This window comes from Petaurus breviceps, unplaced genomic scaffold (assembly GCF_028583685.1).
Source record: "Petaurus breviceps papuanus isolate PSGF00001 unplaced genomic scaffold, PetGlider_PUasm1.0 191, whole genome shotgun sequence".
NCBI lineage: Eukaryota > Metazoa > Chordata > Mammalia > Diprotodontia > Petauridae > Petaurus > Petaurus breviceps.
In genome coordinates, this window is record NW_027185811.1 from 5,045,874 (window position 1) to 5,063,070 (window position 17,197).

At 40.6% G+C, this 17,197-nt stretch overlaps 1 protein-coding gene and 1 long non-coding RNA gene across 3 annotated transcripts in view; one reads left to right on the forward strand and one right to left on the reverse strand.

Annotated features, from left to right (window-relative positions):
• VDR (vitamin D receptor) overlaps positions 1–4,741 on the forward strand; it is a 60,001-nt gene extending 55,260 nt beyond the window's left edge. The window contains exons 8-10 of the mRNA XM_069092681.1: positions 789–940; positions 1,103–1,219; positions 1,483–4,741. Of these exons, the coding sequence (XP_068948782.1) occupies positions 789–940; positions 1,103–1,219; positions 1,483–1,742 (529 nt within the window). The 3' untranslated portion in view covers positions 1,743–4,741. The remainder of the gene's footprint in view (positions 1–788; positions 941–1,102; positions 1,220–1,482) is intronic.
• Positions 1–17,197, reverse strand: part of LOC138164711 (uncharacterized) — an 86,557-nt gene that overhangs the window by 4,412 nt on the left and 64,948 nt on the right. Inside the window, exons 1-2 of one of the 2 annotated variants that reach the window (XR_011169160.1) lie at positions 4,745–5,276; positions 798–893 (exon numbers count right to left, since the gene is read on the reverse strand). This is a non-coding gene — a long non-coding RNA (uncharacterized lncRNA). Of the gene's footprint in view, positions 1–797; positions 894–4,744; positions 5,277–17,197 lie in introns of those variants that run through there. The other variant, XR_011169159.1, reaches the window with a different exon arrangement.

Sequence of the window (17,197 nt, forward strand, 5' to 3'; positions counted from 1 at the left end):
CCACCATGTTACTGCTTGCCTTGATACTTAAATTGCAGACTATCTTGGTTTTTTATGGCCTATTTTTTAAATTACCTTTTCTATTATTAGTCTTTCCCTTATATGAAGAAGAGTGGTGTTATAGAAAGAACGTTGAAGCAGGAGATAGGATTTTGGCCCCCAAAAAGAGATATAACTTCCTTTTGAATACATGGATCATTGCATATAACGTCAGCTATTTTAATGCATTGATTGATTTTGATGAATTTTTTCTTCCTCTTAGAAAAAAAGTTTTTTGTTGTGAAGGATGACTTTCTGGGAGAAGAAAAGACGAGGGATACAGGGGAAAATCTAGGCTATGTCAAAACAAAAGATAACAGTAACGACTAATATTTATATAGTGTTTATTATGTGCCAAACACTGTGATGTCAACAAAAAACCTATTAAAAAAAAAAAAAAGACCCAGGTTCTTATTATAGCGCCACCAAGCACAACCTGTGTGACCTTGGGAAAATAATTCCTCCTCTCCAGCCCCTCAAGTTCCTCATCTGTTCTATTATTTATCTCCTATGATCATTGGGAAGATAAAATGAGATATATTGTACGTAAGACTCTTTGTAACTCTATAAATGAGAATAGTTAATATTGGTACTCTTCAATTCCTTAAAAGACAGAAGTAATTTTATTTACTTTTTCTGCGTGTCTTCACAGTACTAGGAAGTACTACTAGTATGAGTTGGGTTTGCAGTAATGGCCAGTACCCCAGGCTCATTCTCTACACCCCCTTACCCCCACCCCTGCTCCATAGAGACCTCACCTCTGAGGACCAGATTGTGCTGCTCAAATCAAGTGCCATAGAAGTGATCATGCTCCGCTCCAACCAGTCCTTCACCGTGGATGACATGTCTTGGACCTGTGGTAGCCAAGAATATAAGTACCGTATCAGTGATGTCGCCAAAGGTAAGTCACTACAAGCCCTCTCCACCCTCTATCCCTCCATCCCTCCTAGCCCCAGAAAATTGGTGGAGAATTGGGGAGTGAGGGAAGGAACTCAACTACCTTCTTGTTGAGGGGCTAAACTCTTGAATACATCCCACAATCCATGGCCTTTCTCCTCCACAGCTGGACACAGCCTAGAACTAATTGAACCTCTCATCAAGTTCCAGATTGGGTTAAAGAAATTAAATTTGCATGAAGAAGAACATGTCTTACTCATGGCCATCTGCATTGTGTCCCCAGGTATGTCCAAAGAAAACTGGAATCTGGCTGGGTGGGGAAGAAGGGACCTACTGGGGTTCATGGATCCAGGTTATGTTGAGAGAAAGGATAAATGACTTATCTTTATTCTCAAACCCAGCCCTGAATAGTCAGGGTTGTCTTCTGAACTCTAAGAATGGAAAGGGGTTCCTCTCAAGCCAGCACTTTACTCCACATGTGAATATGTAGTGGGGTGGGGGGAAATGTCTGTCATGAGGGAGTTCATGACACTTTCCCTCCTGCAGACCGGCCTGGAGTGCAGGATGCAGCGCTCATTGAGGCCATCCAAGATCGGCTGTCCAACACATTGCAAACCTACATTCGCTGTCGCCACCCTCCACCTGGCAGTCACCTGCTCTATGCAAAGATGATCCAGAAGCTGGCAGACCTGCGCAGTCTCAATGAGGAACACTCAAAGCAGTACCGCTGCCTGTCCTTCCAACCAGAGCACAGCATGAAGCTCACCCCCCTCGTGCTCGAGGTTTTTGGCAATGAGATCTCATGACTGGGGCAGTCAGTGCTACTGCCTGGGTGGGAGGCACACTCTGAGGGGGTGGTGCAAATGGGCACCCAGCTCCAGAGTCCCTTGGCTACTTGCTGCTGAGCAGTACTCCCCGCCTCTCTGGAGCTCAACCTCCTCCTTGCCTGCCTTCCTTTCCCTCCCCCCACGCCAGGTCAATCCTTCCTCCTGTCCAGTCTGTGTGCCAGGGGTCCCAGGACCTCTCCCCATCCCACACCCTTTTGAAGGCTTCCTAGTCCCTTTGGTCCTTGGTTAAGAGTCACTGTTTATTTGTCAAGGAAACTCAAAGGGGTCAGGGATCAGAAGGCAGGAGCCTGAATGTTAAGGCTTGGCTTGGGGATGGATGCCTGTATCTTCCCTAACATGGCAGCCAGAAGGTATTGTGAGGTCATGTAATAGGAACATGTCCACTCCTCAGGGGCAGAGCCTCCAAGACACCTGAGTCCTAGAGGGATCCTTCAGCCCCTGCCCCATTTCCAAAGATGAATAATCTGCTTGCAAATATGCATATCTTTGACCAGCCTGTGCTACTTAGGAACTATAGTAGGGTTGGATTTAAGGAGTCCAGGAAGACAAGGAAAGGTGCAGGACATTCACTGCAATGGTTTTCCAGGGACAATGTGACTGTGGTGATAGTAACCTCCCGTCCTAACCTTCAGTGCCCACACCACTTCTGTGTTACCATAGTAAGTGCTTCCAAAGCCTCTTTGGTAGCAGCAGTAGTAAGCAGACCCCTTGTCCTGAGCTTGGGACCCAGTCAGCTATATCTTCATTTATAGAATAGGGGCAACCATCAGAGAGTTCACTTGCTAAGGGGGCAAAATGAAAGACAAAAGCTATAATGGGGAAAGCAAAAGAAGGGAAATCTATCTCTTATCTTCTCTGCCAACTCCCAGGTATGTCGATAGTAGAAGAGGAGGGGGAGGACACATACAGATAGCCTCCTAAGCCTCCATGGCCTCTTTCCTCATTCCAGAGGCTGTCATAAAGGAACTGTAGAGTGACAGAACACAAAAACCCCTTGAAGCAGAAAGCACCATTCCCTACTCTGACCCCTATCCCAACAATGTTTTGCCTCCTATCCTAAAAGAAAGATTTCCTGAAGTTCTTTCTCATCCTGTTCCCCATCCCGCCAGCATCCACTCCTTTCATCCCCTCAGCTGGAAAATTGGGAAGCCCTCCTTCTCAGTGAATAAGGAGGACAAAGAAAAAAAAGCTCCAGGAGTTGGCCCCCTTGCTCAAAACAACTCTATTCCCAGAATAGATTCCCTTCACTCACCTGAAGACATCATCCTCTAATAGTGGACCCCAGAGCCAAAGTCACACTCTCCTTCCCATTAGGCTAGAATTCTTCTGCCTCAGGTCCCCACCCAGAAAAAATATTCAAAGGGGGCTGGTGCCTCATACCCATAGGAGAGAAAGTAAGACTACAGAACAGTAGCACTAGTTCCTTTCTTTTCTTACTCCCTACCTTGGGCCAAAAAGGAAGCCTAAAGTGACCCTGTTCTCTGCAACTTCAAGTTCGTCTATGAATGAGTTACAAAGCTCCAAGCAAAGAGTAAGTGGGATACCATCATACAGGTTACTCAGGAATGGGTTCATTCAGTGAGAGGTGTTGGTGGGAAGGGTGCAAGTGATGTGGAAGGACAGTTGGGGTAAAGGGTTATAAAGCAGTATCTTTCCATAGCAGGGGTTCTTAACATTTTGGTTTCCCTGTCATGGGCCCCTTGGATAGTCTAGTAAAGCCTTCTCAGAATAATATTTTAAATACATAAAATACATCAGATTACAAAGGAAGCTGATTATATTAAAATAAAATTATCAAAGTATATATTTTTTTAATTTCACAAGTCCCACGTTAAAAATCCCTGTTCTATATGGATCTCTCAGTATAGTTACTAGGCCACAGGGCATATGTAGATAGGTGATTTGAATGGTCAGAACTCTTCTGAGAACACCTAACAGGGGGACAACCCTTTCTTCTCCTTTGGCTTTCTTTGGTCTTCCTAATATCCCTGACTGGAATCAGAGAATATTAGGGCAGGAAGAGACTTTAAAGGTCATCTCAATCAAAGCCCAGACTGGCAACTTCCTCAGGGTCACACAATCTGTTGGGACTAAGAACTGAGATTAAGACCCAAGACTGACACACAAACTCCTGGTGAAAGAATTAGACTAGAAGGTTGGGAAGCCCTGCTCTCCAATAAAAAGGGAGGGCGGGGCAGAGATCAAAGTGCTCCAGATCTTGGCTCCTTTTCTCAAGCCAACTTCCAATCTAGTGCTTTTTTTCCCCATTATAATAAACTGCAGTTCAAATATAGTCTCTCAATTTGTTCAGTCCCTCTGGGTAGACCCTGCACTTTAGAAAGAAATCTCGTCTAGGTAATCTTCTTGGCTGTTTCCCTGTTGGGACAGGATAGCTTGATTAATGTCAATGTAAACTGGACTCTATTCTGACCATGGCTTCATGGGGCCTCTCTTGCCTGTATGATGCTATTGTCTTATCAATAAAGTGCATTTGGCTTCATTATGTATCTACCTTCCCAGCTCTGGCTCTGATACCGGCCTCCAAAATGAACCGGAAGAGTTGACCCTGGAATGGATATGCTGAAAATATACATTACCTAGCCCACAAGGCACCTAGCTTTCTGATCCCTCCAGTGGCATGGACAACAACCCATACCAGACACACTGCTAAGGGAACAATCAGGTAGCATCCATAGTATGGTTACTTAATTTTAGAAAAAGTACTAATAAGAAAATGTGGGCGCTAGTCTGGCCCATTCGTCCAGAAAGGGGTGCGACATCAGCAAAGAAGAAATGGGTGGAAATTTAAAAATTGGAACTTTGGGTTATCATGCATAATGCTATCTTTACCTGGAAGACAGAGCTCTAGCAATGGGGTAAAGTTGCATGAGGGCATATTTTAACTCAATTAAGAAAAAATAAACCAATAAATAAAACTGTAACAAAATGGAATGAGTTACCTGGGACGTAGAGAGTTTGCTGTGATTAAAGGTTTTCAAGCAGGGTTGAATAATCATTTATTGTGAGTGTTGGAGATTCCCATTTTGGATCAAGGTTAGAAAAGATAACTTCTGTTGTCTCAACTCTACAGTTCTGTAGATCCAAAAATCTAGTGACTGTATGCAAAGGGTGACAGACTCTGGAGTAAAAAAAAAAATCCATTGATGGTTACCTGGGAGTCAGCTTATTATAGGAAGAAAGACATCTTTTGAAAAGAGAAAAGATACCTCAAGTGAGTGCGGAGAAGCATTAAACCAAGGACTAGAAAAGAGTCAGGATATTTTAAGTCAAATTGATTAAAGGAATGGATAGAGAGGGCAAATAAATCACCAGGCTGGGTGAACAGAGTTCTGAAGAAACTCAAAGATGAATTTGGGGGGTTTTGGTTCAAATATGTAACTTGTCTTCATAAAAAACCACAAGAAGATTGGTGGGTCACTAATGTGATCCTTGTATATCAGAGTGATGATGGGGAACCTAGGGAACTTCATATCAAAGAAATAGCATGGTGTAGTGAATAAAGCACTGGACTTCCTAACTCCAAGTTAGGAAGACCCAGGTTCAAATCTTACATTAGATACTTACTAGCTATGTGACCCTGAGCAAAGAACTTAACTTCTCTGGGCCTCAGGTTCCTCATTTGTAAGATATGTGGGTTGTACTCCATCTTTGAGGTCCCTTACAGCTCTGAATTTATGACCCTATGGGCTTTGAACAGCTTTTCAGAAGTCTATAATAATTAAGAAAAACCATCAGGAGAAAACTCAACAGTTTCTGGTAAGGAGAAATTGTTTCTAATGAATTGTTTGTAGTTCTTTGAGGGAGTAAATATGAATAGGAAAGTGGTTTAGAGATAGGAGACAAAGGATGGGAACCTGTGAGCACAGGATCACACATCTTGCTCTCAGAATGGACCTCAGAAATCATATAATCCATTCTCTAACTGATCAGTTCTTCCCTTTACAAAATCTGTTCTCCAGATGAAGATCTCAAGTTCTTGGGAACCCCCTGTATACTAAAATAGCCTACTGTACATTGGAACAGCTCTGATTGCTAGGAAGTCAAAATCTATTTCTCTGGCACTTCCTTCTACTATTCCTTGTTCTGATTTATGGGAACAAGTTGTTGTCATTGTTTAGTCATGTACAACTCTTCTTGATCCCATTTGGGGTTTTCTTGACAAAGATACTGCTGTGGTTTGCCATTTCCTTCTCCAGCTCATTTTACAGATGAGGAAACTGAAGCAAACAGGGTTATGTGACTGGCCCAGGATCACACAGCTAGTAAGTGTCTGAAGTCAAACTTGAACTCAGGAAGATGAGTCTTCCTAACTTCAGGCCTGCAACTCTATCCACTCTATCCACCCATATGGAAATAAGTAGAACTAGTTTAATTCCTCTTCCATATGACAGTCCTTCAAATAATTGATGTTTTATTATGATGTATCATTCTATCCACCACTATTTTCTCTTCCTCAGCCTAAAAAATCCCATTTTCTTTAACTGATCTTTGTATGGTATGACTTTTGGTCTCATCATCATCTTGGTAAGGAGGTTACAAACTCAAGGTTGTGAATGTTCTTCCCCAATATATAGAGCCCATAACAGGATAAAACATAGTCTGCCCAAGAAGAAGTGAACAGTCGACTAAATAGATAAGTGTTTGAGAATGGAGTTTGGATTTTTGGATCATGGCTTAAGAGATAGGAATAATACACTACTAGCTAAAGATGGCATACACCAAAGAAGCAATGGTAAGAATGCATTTCCCTGAAGTCTTGGGAATCTAATTAGAAGGGCTTTAAAATAAAAGAAAAGGGGAGGTGGAACAAAGATGATGAAGTAGCAGGAAAGACAGTCAACCTCTATCCCACAAATCCTATACACAGATCTAGAAAATGAACCAGATTGAATTCTGATTGGGAAGTCCAAGAGAAAAAAATCACAGTGCATCTTTTACCAGCCCAGAGAAATATCAGGAGACAGAGATATCTGTAGGCACTGGAGACTGGCTCTAACCAAGAAAGGCTACTCAGACTGTTCCGATATAGGAAGAAGCTGTACAACAGAGCAAAAAGAGTCCTCATGTTCAGTATAAAGGGACCTATCCTTGGAGAGAATGCAGAAACAAGTGTCAACGGGCAGCTCTGTCACCCACTATCCCATTCTAAGTCATAGATCCAGGGTTGACTGAAGAAGGTACTTGTGCCTAGGGGTGGCATTCCAGGATGAAGAGTGGCTGCAGGCAGTGTAATAAACTAAAAGCAAGTTCAAAAGCAAGGAAACAGTTATGTGATTGTGACCCCAGGAATAGATTGGGGTCTGAGTTCCAGCCTCAAGTCCAGTTCATAAACTTGCTGTGGAATAACTAGGGCAGGAATCCAATACCAAAGAAAGCCTACAGTTCTGTCACTCTGAATAAGGAGAACTTCCCAGACAGTTGACAATGGCTGAGTCCAGCTGTTGTCTACAGGAACTCCAATCAAGGGTAAGTCATCAGGCACATTGCTCAGACCCAAACCCAGGTCAGGAACTTACAGAACTCAGATGAAAAGGGATTTTGTACTGCATCAGATCATCTTGGAAGTACTGTAAGCTTGCAGCTGTACCAGACTGAGCTGTACCTGAGATCCTAAAATAATACAACACTCAATGAGCAAGATCAACTCAGACATTCCCTCCAGAACTAAGAGCCCGTCCTTAATGTAGTCTGAAGTCAGGAAACAGGCTGAAAGAATGAGCAAATAAAAAATTTTTTTAACATAAAGAGCTATTATAGTGACAGGGATGCTCAAGACACAAACCTGAAAGAAGAAAATGACTTTAAAATATCTACAAGCAAAACCTCAAAGGAAAGCACAGTTTGGGTACAAGTTCAACTAGAATTCCTGGGAAAGTTCAAGCAAGAACTTTTAAACGAGTTTTTAATTTTTTAAAAATAAATCAAAAGAGAGCACTAGGAGAAAAAAATGGAAAAGAAATGAGACCAATGGAACAAGAAATTGGAAATAGAATTATCAGTTTAGCAGAAAAGGTACAAAACATGATCCAAAAGAAAAAAAAAACAACTCCCTATAAATTTGAATGGACCATTTGAATGACTCCATGAAACAATGAGAAATATTAAAAACAAAGTGAAAAGACTCAAAAAACAGAAGAAAATATCTGGTGTAAAAACAACTGAACTGGAGAAAATATTAAAGAGACATAATTTAAGAATCATTGTGCTGTCTGAAAGCCATCACAAAAAAGAACCTAGATATCAAATTCTAAGAACACAAAGAAAAAAAACCACCCAGATCTTTTAGAACCAAAGAGCAAAATGTAAATAGAAAGAATCCACCAGTCACCTCCTGAAAAAAAAATGAAAATACTTAGCTACATTATAGCCAAAGTTCAGAGCTTCTAAGTCAAAGTAAAATATGCTACAAACAGTCAGAAAGGAAGAATTAAAATACTGTGGAACCATAGTCAAGATCACAGTTTAGCAGCTACCATGATAAAGGAGAAGAGAGCTTGGAAAATTACATTCCAGAAAGCAAAGGACATAAGCTTATAGCATACACACAAAACTAACTATACTTCTATAAAATGTACTTTCTAATGAAATAGAGGACTCCCAAGCATTCTGGATAAAAAAGCAATAAAGAAACTTTGATGTATAAACATAGGAGTCAAGAGAAACATAAAAAAGTAAACATAAGCAAGCAATTATAACAGACTAAACCAGGATAAACCGTTTACATTCTACTATGGGGAGATGAGACATGTGTCCCCTAGAACCTTATCAGGGCTTATAGAAGGAGTCTAATTAGATAGAGGACCTGGAAGTGGTCCAATTATGTTTAGATCATCTTTCAAGATGACTGGAAAAAGAGGGGGAAAGAAACACACTAGGAGGAAAAAGGAGAGGAAGGATGGAAAAACTATATCACATCATCAGGGTGTACAAGGAGAAATCTATACAAAAAAAGAAGGAAAGGGTGGGGAGGGCCTCACTCCAAAATGATCAAAGGACACACACACACACACACACACACGCACACACAGAGTTGGATACTGAAATACATTTCACTAAAGAGGGAAACAGAAGGAAAGGGAGAAAATCGAGAGGAGGTAATTTGAGAGGTAGATTAAAAGAGGGATTAGTCCTAATCAAAGTAAATTCTAAAGCTGTACAAAAATATTTATAGCAGTTCTTTTGGTGATTGCAAAGATTTGGAAATTGAGAAGGTACCCACTGACTGGAGAACAGCTAAACAAGTTAGAGTATATAACTATGATGGAATAATATTGTGAGATAAGAAATTATGAAGACAATAATTTCAGAGAAACCTTATAAGGCTTGTATGAACTGATGCAGAGTGAAGTGAGCACAACTAGAGGAACTATTTATACAACAATAGTAATATCATAAAAACATGAAAGACTTGAGAAATTTTATCAACACAATGACCAAAAATAATTCCAGAAAATTCATGATGAAACATGCTTCTCCTCATAGACAGGTGATGGACTCAGAGTACAGATTGAGACATTTTTTTTCTTGGACATGACCAATCTGGACATGTATTTTGTTTTGACTATATTTGTTTGCAGTAGGGCTTTGTTTTTCTTTCTTTCTTTCTTGGGGTGGTGGGAGGAAGGCAGGAGGTGTGGAGTTTTGTTGTTTTTCAAAAATACAATTTAATTTGAAAAAAATTAATAAAAGGTGGAGAGATATTAATTGCCCATGGTTAGGCCATGTCAGTATAACAAAAATGACAGCACTAGCTAAATCAAAACCCACAGACCATAACTAAATTTCTTTAACCAATCTTTCAAACACCTCCTATAGGGCATTTCTCCATATCATGCACTGATGTCATTCTACAAATCACCACTTTTAGAGTGTTCAGCTAGTTCTTAATCTTACCTGACTATACTGTCTTCTAGTCGATATCTTTCAATTTCGTCCACAAGGATATAATAAGAGAGATTATGAAATGTCTTATTGAAATCTAAGCAAACTGTATCTATATCATTCCCCTGTCCTACTTGTCAAAAAAGGGAATTAAGTTAGTCTGACATGACCTGTTCTTGTGGCCTTTTAAGGATCATTACTTCTCTTTCTAAAGACTCACAATTTATCTCTTTAATAACATATTCTATTTGTTACTAGGGATGGCTTGCTGAGTAGGCTGGGAGGAAGGGTATATTCAGAAATAAAGGTGAAGTAAAAGCAAAATACATCAATAAAAATACATGAGACATTCTAAATATATCATTAAATATGTCCAACACATCAATAGATGTAGGAGTGTAAAGAGAATTTCTCAGGAGTTAGTACTAAAGATTTTATTTAACATTTTTCAAAGTCACTCCAAGGAGGAAGTGACCAATGAAACATTTAGTAAAATTAAACTCAAACTCACAGGAATAGACGGAAGATCTTAGGGTTGGTAAAGTCAGGAACACGGAATAAAAGATCCAGGTGGAGGTCAAGATTCCCGCTGATTTCACCTAGCCCTTTTGTTCTTGACTGAAAGGTTATTTGCAGACCAATCAGGAACTAAGCTAAGCAAAACTTCATCACCCCACCCCTACACAATTCTGTGTTTTCATAGGACAGAGAACTCAAAATGATTTGAGAAGATACTGACTGAGAAGAGATTTGACCAGACTTAAAATGAATATTCTAGGCCCAAGACAAGGGAATATCTGGGGCCAGTCAACAAGCATTTATATGTCCCAGGCACTGTGCATAGGGGCACTGTATACACTGAGGCATTGAGAACACAGAGAAAGACAAAAAACAGTTCCTGCTCTCAAGGAGCTCACGGTGTAATGGAGAAAACAACATATATTTAACTATGTACAAACAAGGTATATACTGTACAAATTGGGGATAGTCAACAGAAGGAGAGTACTGAGATAAAAGAGGACAAAAGTGTTTAAAAGGGTTTTAGCAGAGACTTAAAGGAATCTAGGAAAGCTAGGAAGAAAAGCTGGAGATGAGGAGAGATTTCCAAAGACCTGAAATCAGGAGATGGAGTGTTACCCTCGAGGAACAGCAAAGAGACCCGTGTTACTGGATAGAAGAGTACCTACCTTACCTACCAGAAAGTAGGAAGGGGGCAGGTTATATAAGGTTTTAAAAGTCAAAAAGGGGATTTCATATTTGAGCCTGGAGGCAATAGGGAATGACTAGAGTTGATTGATGGGGGGGGGGGGGCAGAGAGAGGTGGTGATATGGTCAGCCCTTCATTTTGGGAAGATCAATTTGATAACTGAGTGAAGGAAGAACTAGAGTGGGGAGAGACTTGAGGCAGGAAAATCAACTAGCAGGTTATTGAAATAGTCCAGGCATGAGTTAATGAGGGCCTGCACCACAGAAATGGCAACATCATGGAAGAGAAGAGGGTTGAGAGGGGTGAGAGAGAATAAGGAGTGGAGGATGACACCCAAGTCGTGCTCCTGAATGACTGGGAGGATGGTGGTACCCCTCACATTAACAGGGAAGTGGAAGCAGAAGAACTAGTCAAAAGAATAGACTCAGTCTGCTGGCTGTTGCTGACTGCCAACCAGAATAAAGTTCTCATGGACTTAAGCTATGCAGACCGAAAAGCCTTAGCCCCTGTTTTCCAAGGAGAGACTTGTTAACCACTGCAAAGTAGAAGGTGGTAGCTGGGAGTAGCTTAGCCAACACAAACCACAGCTAGAAACCAGCCCAGCCAATCTCACTTGAAATCTTATAAGAAAATTGCCCAGATCTCTTAGAGGCAGAGAACAAAGTGGAAAAAGAGAGAACTCATTAGGCACCTCCTGAAAGAAACCCCCAAATGAAAATTCTTGGCTACATCATAACCAAAATTCAGAGCACAAAGAGAAATATGATGACAATATCAGAAGATGTCAGTGGTTTTGAAGCACCGGAAGGATGATCCCATTTGTACTCAGGCCACTTGTCCCTGATTCTATGTCCCTTTTCTTGCATGTTCCATAATTTTGCATTTTTTCCTAAGTGTGTGCACTCTCCTCACCCACAGGCAGTGTGAAAACTATGGTAGATGTTTCCCTATGGATATGGGAGGAGGAGAGAGGATCCCTTTCTTTCTACTTAATTTGCCTTGCTATTTGATTAAATGTATTTTACTTTGAGCTGATGTGTTCTTTCTGATTGACTAAGTAAAAAGGTAAACATGACCATTGGAGTTTATAGGCTTTGGTTTTGAGTGGAAATTGATTCACAGAGTACATTAAACTTGGGTTAATTTTTTGATGTCCATATATGACAAACACTTGGGCAGGGGTGCTACATATAAAATAAAGGACTTTTGATTACAACTCTGGGAAAGGTAACTGGGAGCCATCATGGACTGTGACCTGAAGAGGTAGACTCAAAGTGCTGTCAAAAAGGCAAAAATAATGGTGTGCACTATGAGATGAGCATTGGCAACAACAAAAAGGAAAAATCTTACAGCAAAATAGGGTGTGTTTATACCTGGAAGAAGGATTAAAGGAAACTAGAAAAGATCCAAAGTAGGGCTTCTTCATATTTCTTTGCATCATAGACCTCTCTGGCAGTCTAGCTTTTATGGGATCTCTTCTCAGAATTTTTTTTTTTTTGCTTTTTTTGAAGAGCAATTGGGGTTAAGTAACTTGCCCATGGTTACACAGCTAGTTTTTTTGTGTGGGTGTTAAGTGTCTGAGGTCAGAACCAAACTTGGGTCCTCCTGACTCCGGGGCCAGTGCTTTACTCACTGTGCCACCTAGCCACCCCTGTCAGAATATTTTTTAAACTCATAATTAAAAGAAATGCTAAATTTCTGTTAGAGGTGAGTGAAAATAAGATGTAATTTTATTTTCATCTAAGTTCATGGACCCCCTGCAATCTATCCACAGACTTGGGTCCATAGATCCCAGGTTATAAACCTAGTCAAAACATACACAACTAGAAAGAAGGAAGGAATCAAGGAGTTACTGTATAAGAAGAGATTAGAAATTTTCAGTCTGAAAAGGCAAAGTCTATAAAGTCATAATAGATTTATTCAACAAATATGGATAGACTAGGATATACTCTGCCATGAAGCCTTCTATGATTACTCCAAATGAAGGCAATCCCTTGCTTCTCGATTTTTCCTAGATCCCTTTTTGGTCCCAATTACAAACTATCTTGTATTTATTTGTGTACATGTTGTATTCTTCACTACCACCACCACCAAATCTCTCAAATGTACAAGTGTATCCTTTCCTTGTGAGAGTCAATCATGTTAGAGAGGCAGTGATTTGGTGGGTGACTAAGTGGCACAGTGAGTAAAGCACCGGCCCCAGAGTCAGAAGGATCCCAGTTCGGTTCCGGCCTCAGACATTTAACACCCACACGAAAAAAAGCTCTCTGGGTAACCTTGGGCAAGTTACTTAACCCCAATTGCCCTCAAAGAAAAAAAGAGGGGAACTTGGAGTCACAGGGACAGAGCCTAATTCCCAATTCTGAAATTTGTTACACATATTATGTCAAAGAAAAAAAATTAATTCCATATTCTCTGTTTAAGCTAATGCCAGAAACCATTTTATTTAATTATATTAATTCCAAGTAATTTCTGAACTAGAGACAGGGATGTCCAAAATGACAGAGTTTCTCCATGCCTTCCAACATGTCCCTGCCTCAAGACAATTTAGGGTGTCATTTATAGGAATTCTAAAGAAGAAAATTAAGATTCTGAACTAATATTCAGAAACTGAGCTATCAGGTCTCTATCACATGCTTCTGGGGCCACTCTCTTGAGGAAACCTCGGGGTTCCTCTCGGAGATATAGAGAATGTAAAGTGGATAGAATGCTGTTAAAGCAGAATGAAGGGTACTTCCCAAGGTATAGACAGACCCTAGTCTAATCTCTTCAGGAAATAAAGGAGATTGCCCTTAGGTCAATATCTTAATCATCTTATTTTATCTAGACAAACTTTCTAACCTAGTTCTCTTCTACTTTTCCAGTCTTCTTACACTTTATTCCATGACATGTACTCTTGGATCTAGTGACACTGACCTCCTGGCCTGTCCATGAAGAAGACACTCCAACTCTCAGAAAATTCCATTTTCTCTGGCTGTTCTCCATGCCTAGAACACTCACTCTTCTTTCTCTGCTCTGACTACTGCCCTCCCTGGCTTCCTATAAGACCTAAGATCATACCTTCTATAGGAAGCCTTCCCCCACCTCCCTTAATTACAGTGCGTTCTCTCTATTAATTATTTCCTATTTATCCCGCATGTAGCTTGCTTTGTATATATTTCCTTGAGGGCAAGGACCATTTTTGCATCCATTTGAATCCCCAAGCACTTAGCACAATGTCTGGCATATGATAAATTCTTAATAAATGCTTATTGACTGATTGTTTAACATCATTAAGCCATTCTCCTAATTAAGTTAAGCACCCACTATGTGCCAGGTACTGAGCTGAGCCCCAGGGATATAGACAAAAGCAAAAGATAGTGCTTGCTCTGGAAGGGGGCTCACTCAGTCTAATGAGAGTGGGAGTGTGGGTGGAATAATATCCAATATATAAAGAAACAGGATAATCTGGAGATAATCAATAGGAGGAAGGCATTGATTAGCATTAAGGGGAATCAGCTGGACCTATCCCATCTTCAAATAGGAAAGCAAGGAAAGAGCACTTTATTAGGCTAGAGAAATATTATTTCAAAATATTTTCAGTTTTACAAACAAGGGTTATTTGTTATTTGTTTGTTTCTAATATTCTCCCATAGTTGCCTGTGTGACTATAATCAAGTCTCTCTAGGCCTCAGCTTGTGCATCTGCAAAATGAGAAAGTTAGACTAGAGTCCTTCTAATGTCCCCTCTAACTCCATAATCCTTGATTATATTAGATGATTTAATGATTTTAATGAATTAATGATTTTACTTGATGGCCTTATCAACATGTTAATATAAGAAAAGGCTAACTGAATTTTAGTGCCCATGATGGGAGATGAAATTCAGATAGGCTTGTGGAACTGAAAATAGTAAATGTTGGGGTGGCTAGGTGGTGCAGTGAATAGAACACTAGCCCTGGCTTCAGGAGGACCTGAGTTCAAATCCGACCTCAGACACTTAACAAAAACTAGCCGTGTGACCTTGGGCAAGTCACTTAACCCCAATTGCCCTCCAAAAAGCAAAAAAAAAAAAAATAGTAAATATTCTTGGGCTTCGATTTTCATCTTTATCTTCCTGTTCCTGGAAAACAATAGGCACTTACATAAATGTTTGTTTGAATTAAAGAAAATAGTACCCTTTGAGACTTATAGAAATTAAAAGCCTGTTAAAAACCCACAGGACCTCATACCTGGGGAACAAATGGAACTCAGGACCTTGAGAGCTGGTACAAATAGAAAATAAAAATGGAGCTAAGAAGCAGATATACCTGAGTTTTAAGACTGATGTCAGGAAGTTTTAAGGCTGATGCCCTCCCATAGCATGAGGGACCTGACTATCTTTTGTTTTTGTTTATATCCCTAGGGTTCAGCTCAGTAGCTGGCACATAGTACGCACTTAATAAATGCTTGTCGAATGACTTTAATTAGAAGAATGGCTTAAGGATGTTAACCAAACAATCAATCAATAAACATTTATTAAGAACCTATTACATGCCAGATACTATGCTAAACTCTTGGGCATACAAAAAGAGGAATTGGGGCCTCTGAGTTAGTTGGATTGTAATCTGACCCACAACAAATCCTAAAGTGCCCATTCTCACCCTCCCTTGTGCCTGACCTGGCCTCAGCACAAGGAATGATTAGGGGAAGTTCTCAAAAAAAAAATTTATTTTTAAAGCCATTAATAAAATTTAGCTCATTTTAAAAAGGGCATTGTGAGGGGTGATGGGCAGAACTTGAGGGAGGGAGTCTGGGAAAGAAGAGGATAGAAAGCCCTCAACTTCTGGACAAGACTAGCCAATAAAGGAATTCCATTACTTGGGTCCTAACTCTGCAGTAGCCAAGAGGAAGACACTGAATGTCATCTTCTCCACCTATCAAACTCTACTGTTTTCCTGACCACTCAGGCATCTTGTCATCAACTTCTCTCTCCAGTTCTCCCTTCATTTTTGGTTCTGGCTCCAGAGGGACAGCTGCTTAAACCAGACGAGGTACCCAGCTTATCTTTGTGCTATGTGGCTGTCTGACCACCAGGGAGCAGACTTGTCATCCGGGAGGCATTATACCACTTTTGGAAAGTAAAAAACCAGGGGCTAATGAGCTTCTTCCAAAGACTTAGCCTCTCAGAGTTCTGATATCAGAAGAAGATAAGAAAGAGTAAATGGGGATTCAAAGAATATAACAAATCCATAGGATTTAGAGTTGAAAAGGCCCTAAAACTCACAAAACCCAACTTCCCCGTTATGTATTTACCTTCGCCTTCTTAAGATCCTTGGTCTACATTTGACCCAGTTGTCTTTGCCTGGCTAAAGAATAAAGAAAGGCCAAAGCCCACTGTGGGTAAGATCTTTAGCACTTATGGACAAGGTTCTGTCCATGCTTGCCTTATGAAAGAAAATCATGCACTAGATCTGATGTTTGTTATATTGCTTTGACAAGTGTCAGTACAGGAAAAAGCTAAGTAAGCTTGAGTCCACAGCCTTGTGGAAAGTTGAATACTTTTCTACACATGCTTTACCTTTAATAGCAGAAGCATAACCAGGCTCTTTCTGGTGCCCACTTCCTGAAGGTCAGGCATGCTACATTTGATCTCTCCCTCAAGGTTCTTCAGAACTTTTATCCTTTGTTATATAGGAAACTTCAGTCTCTTGTCTCTGTTATTGGCTCAAACTCTCCCTTTCTCCCAGTGATGTTCCCTCCCCACTTGAGGGGTCCATGCACCCTGGTTATATTAGAGCATTTTACTTTAAAGGTATAATAAAAGCAAACACATAAATATGGAGAGAGGAGGGAGATTAGGTTCCCAGTTTAACTCCATTCCTACATAGTATTAATCACACTAAGTTTCAAGTCCAAAGCCCATCCCCTGGGCTTGAGATCTGTGATCCTGGCTTCTCAGGGCTTCCCTGTTATGCTGGATGCAACATCTGGCCTGGAATCCATCTCTCCAAGGTAATTGCTTGAGCTTCTGGCTCAGGGACTCCATTCCCTGTACCTAGAATTGAAGAGGACAGATGAAACAACCCCAAATCCCAAGCTTGTTTCTCAGGCACTTGGCCTAAAGGGAGGAGAAGGTAGCCCTCAGGCTCTTCCCTCCTTCCTTCAGTGTGTCAGTAAGTGATCAAGTTCTTCACCTCCTGATGGTGACAGGAGAGAGAGAGAGAGACGGAGACAGAGAGACAGAGAGACAGAGACAGACACAGAGATGGAGAGACACACACAGAGAGAGACAGAGAGACAGACAGAGACAGACAGAGACAGACAGAGACAGACAGAGACAGACA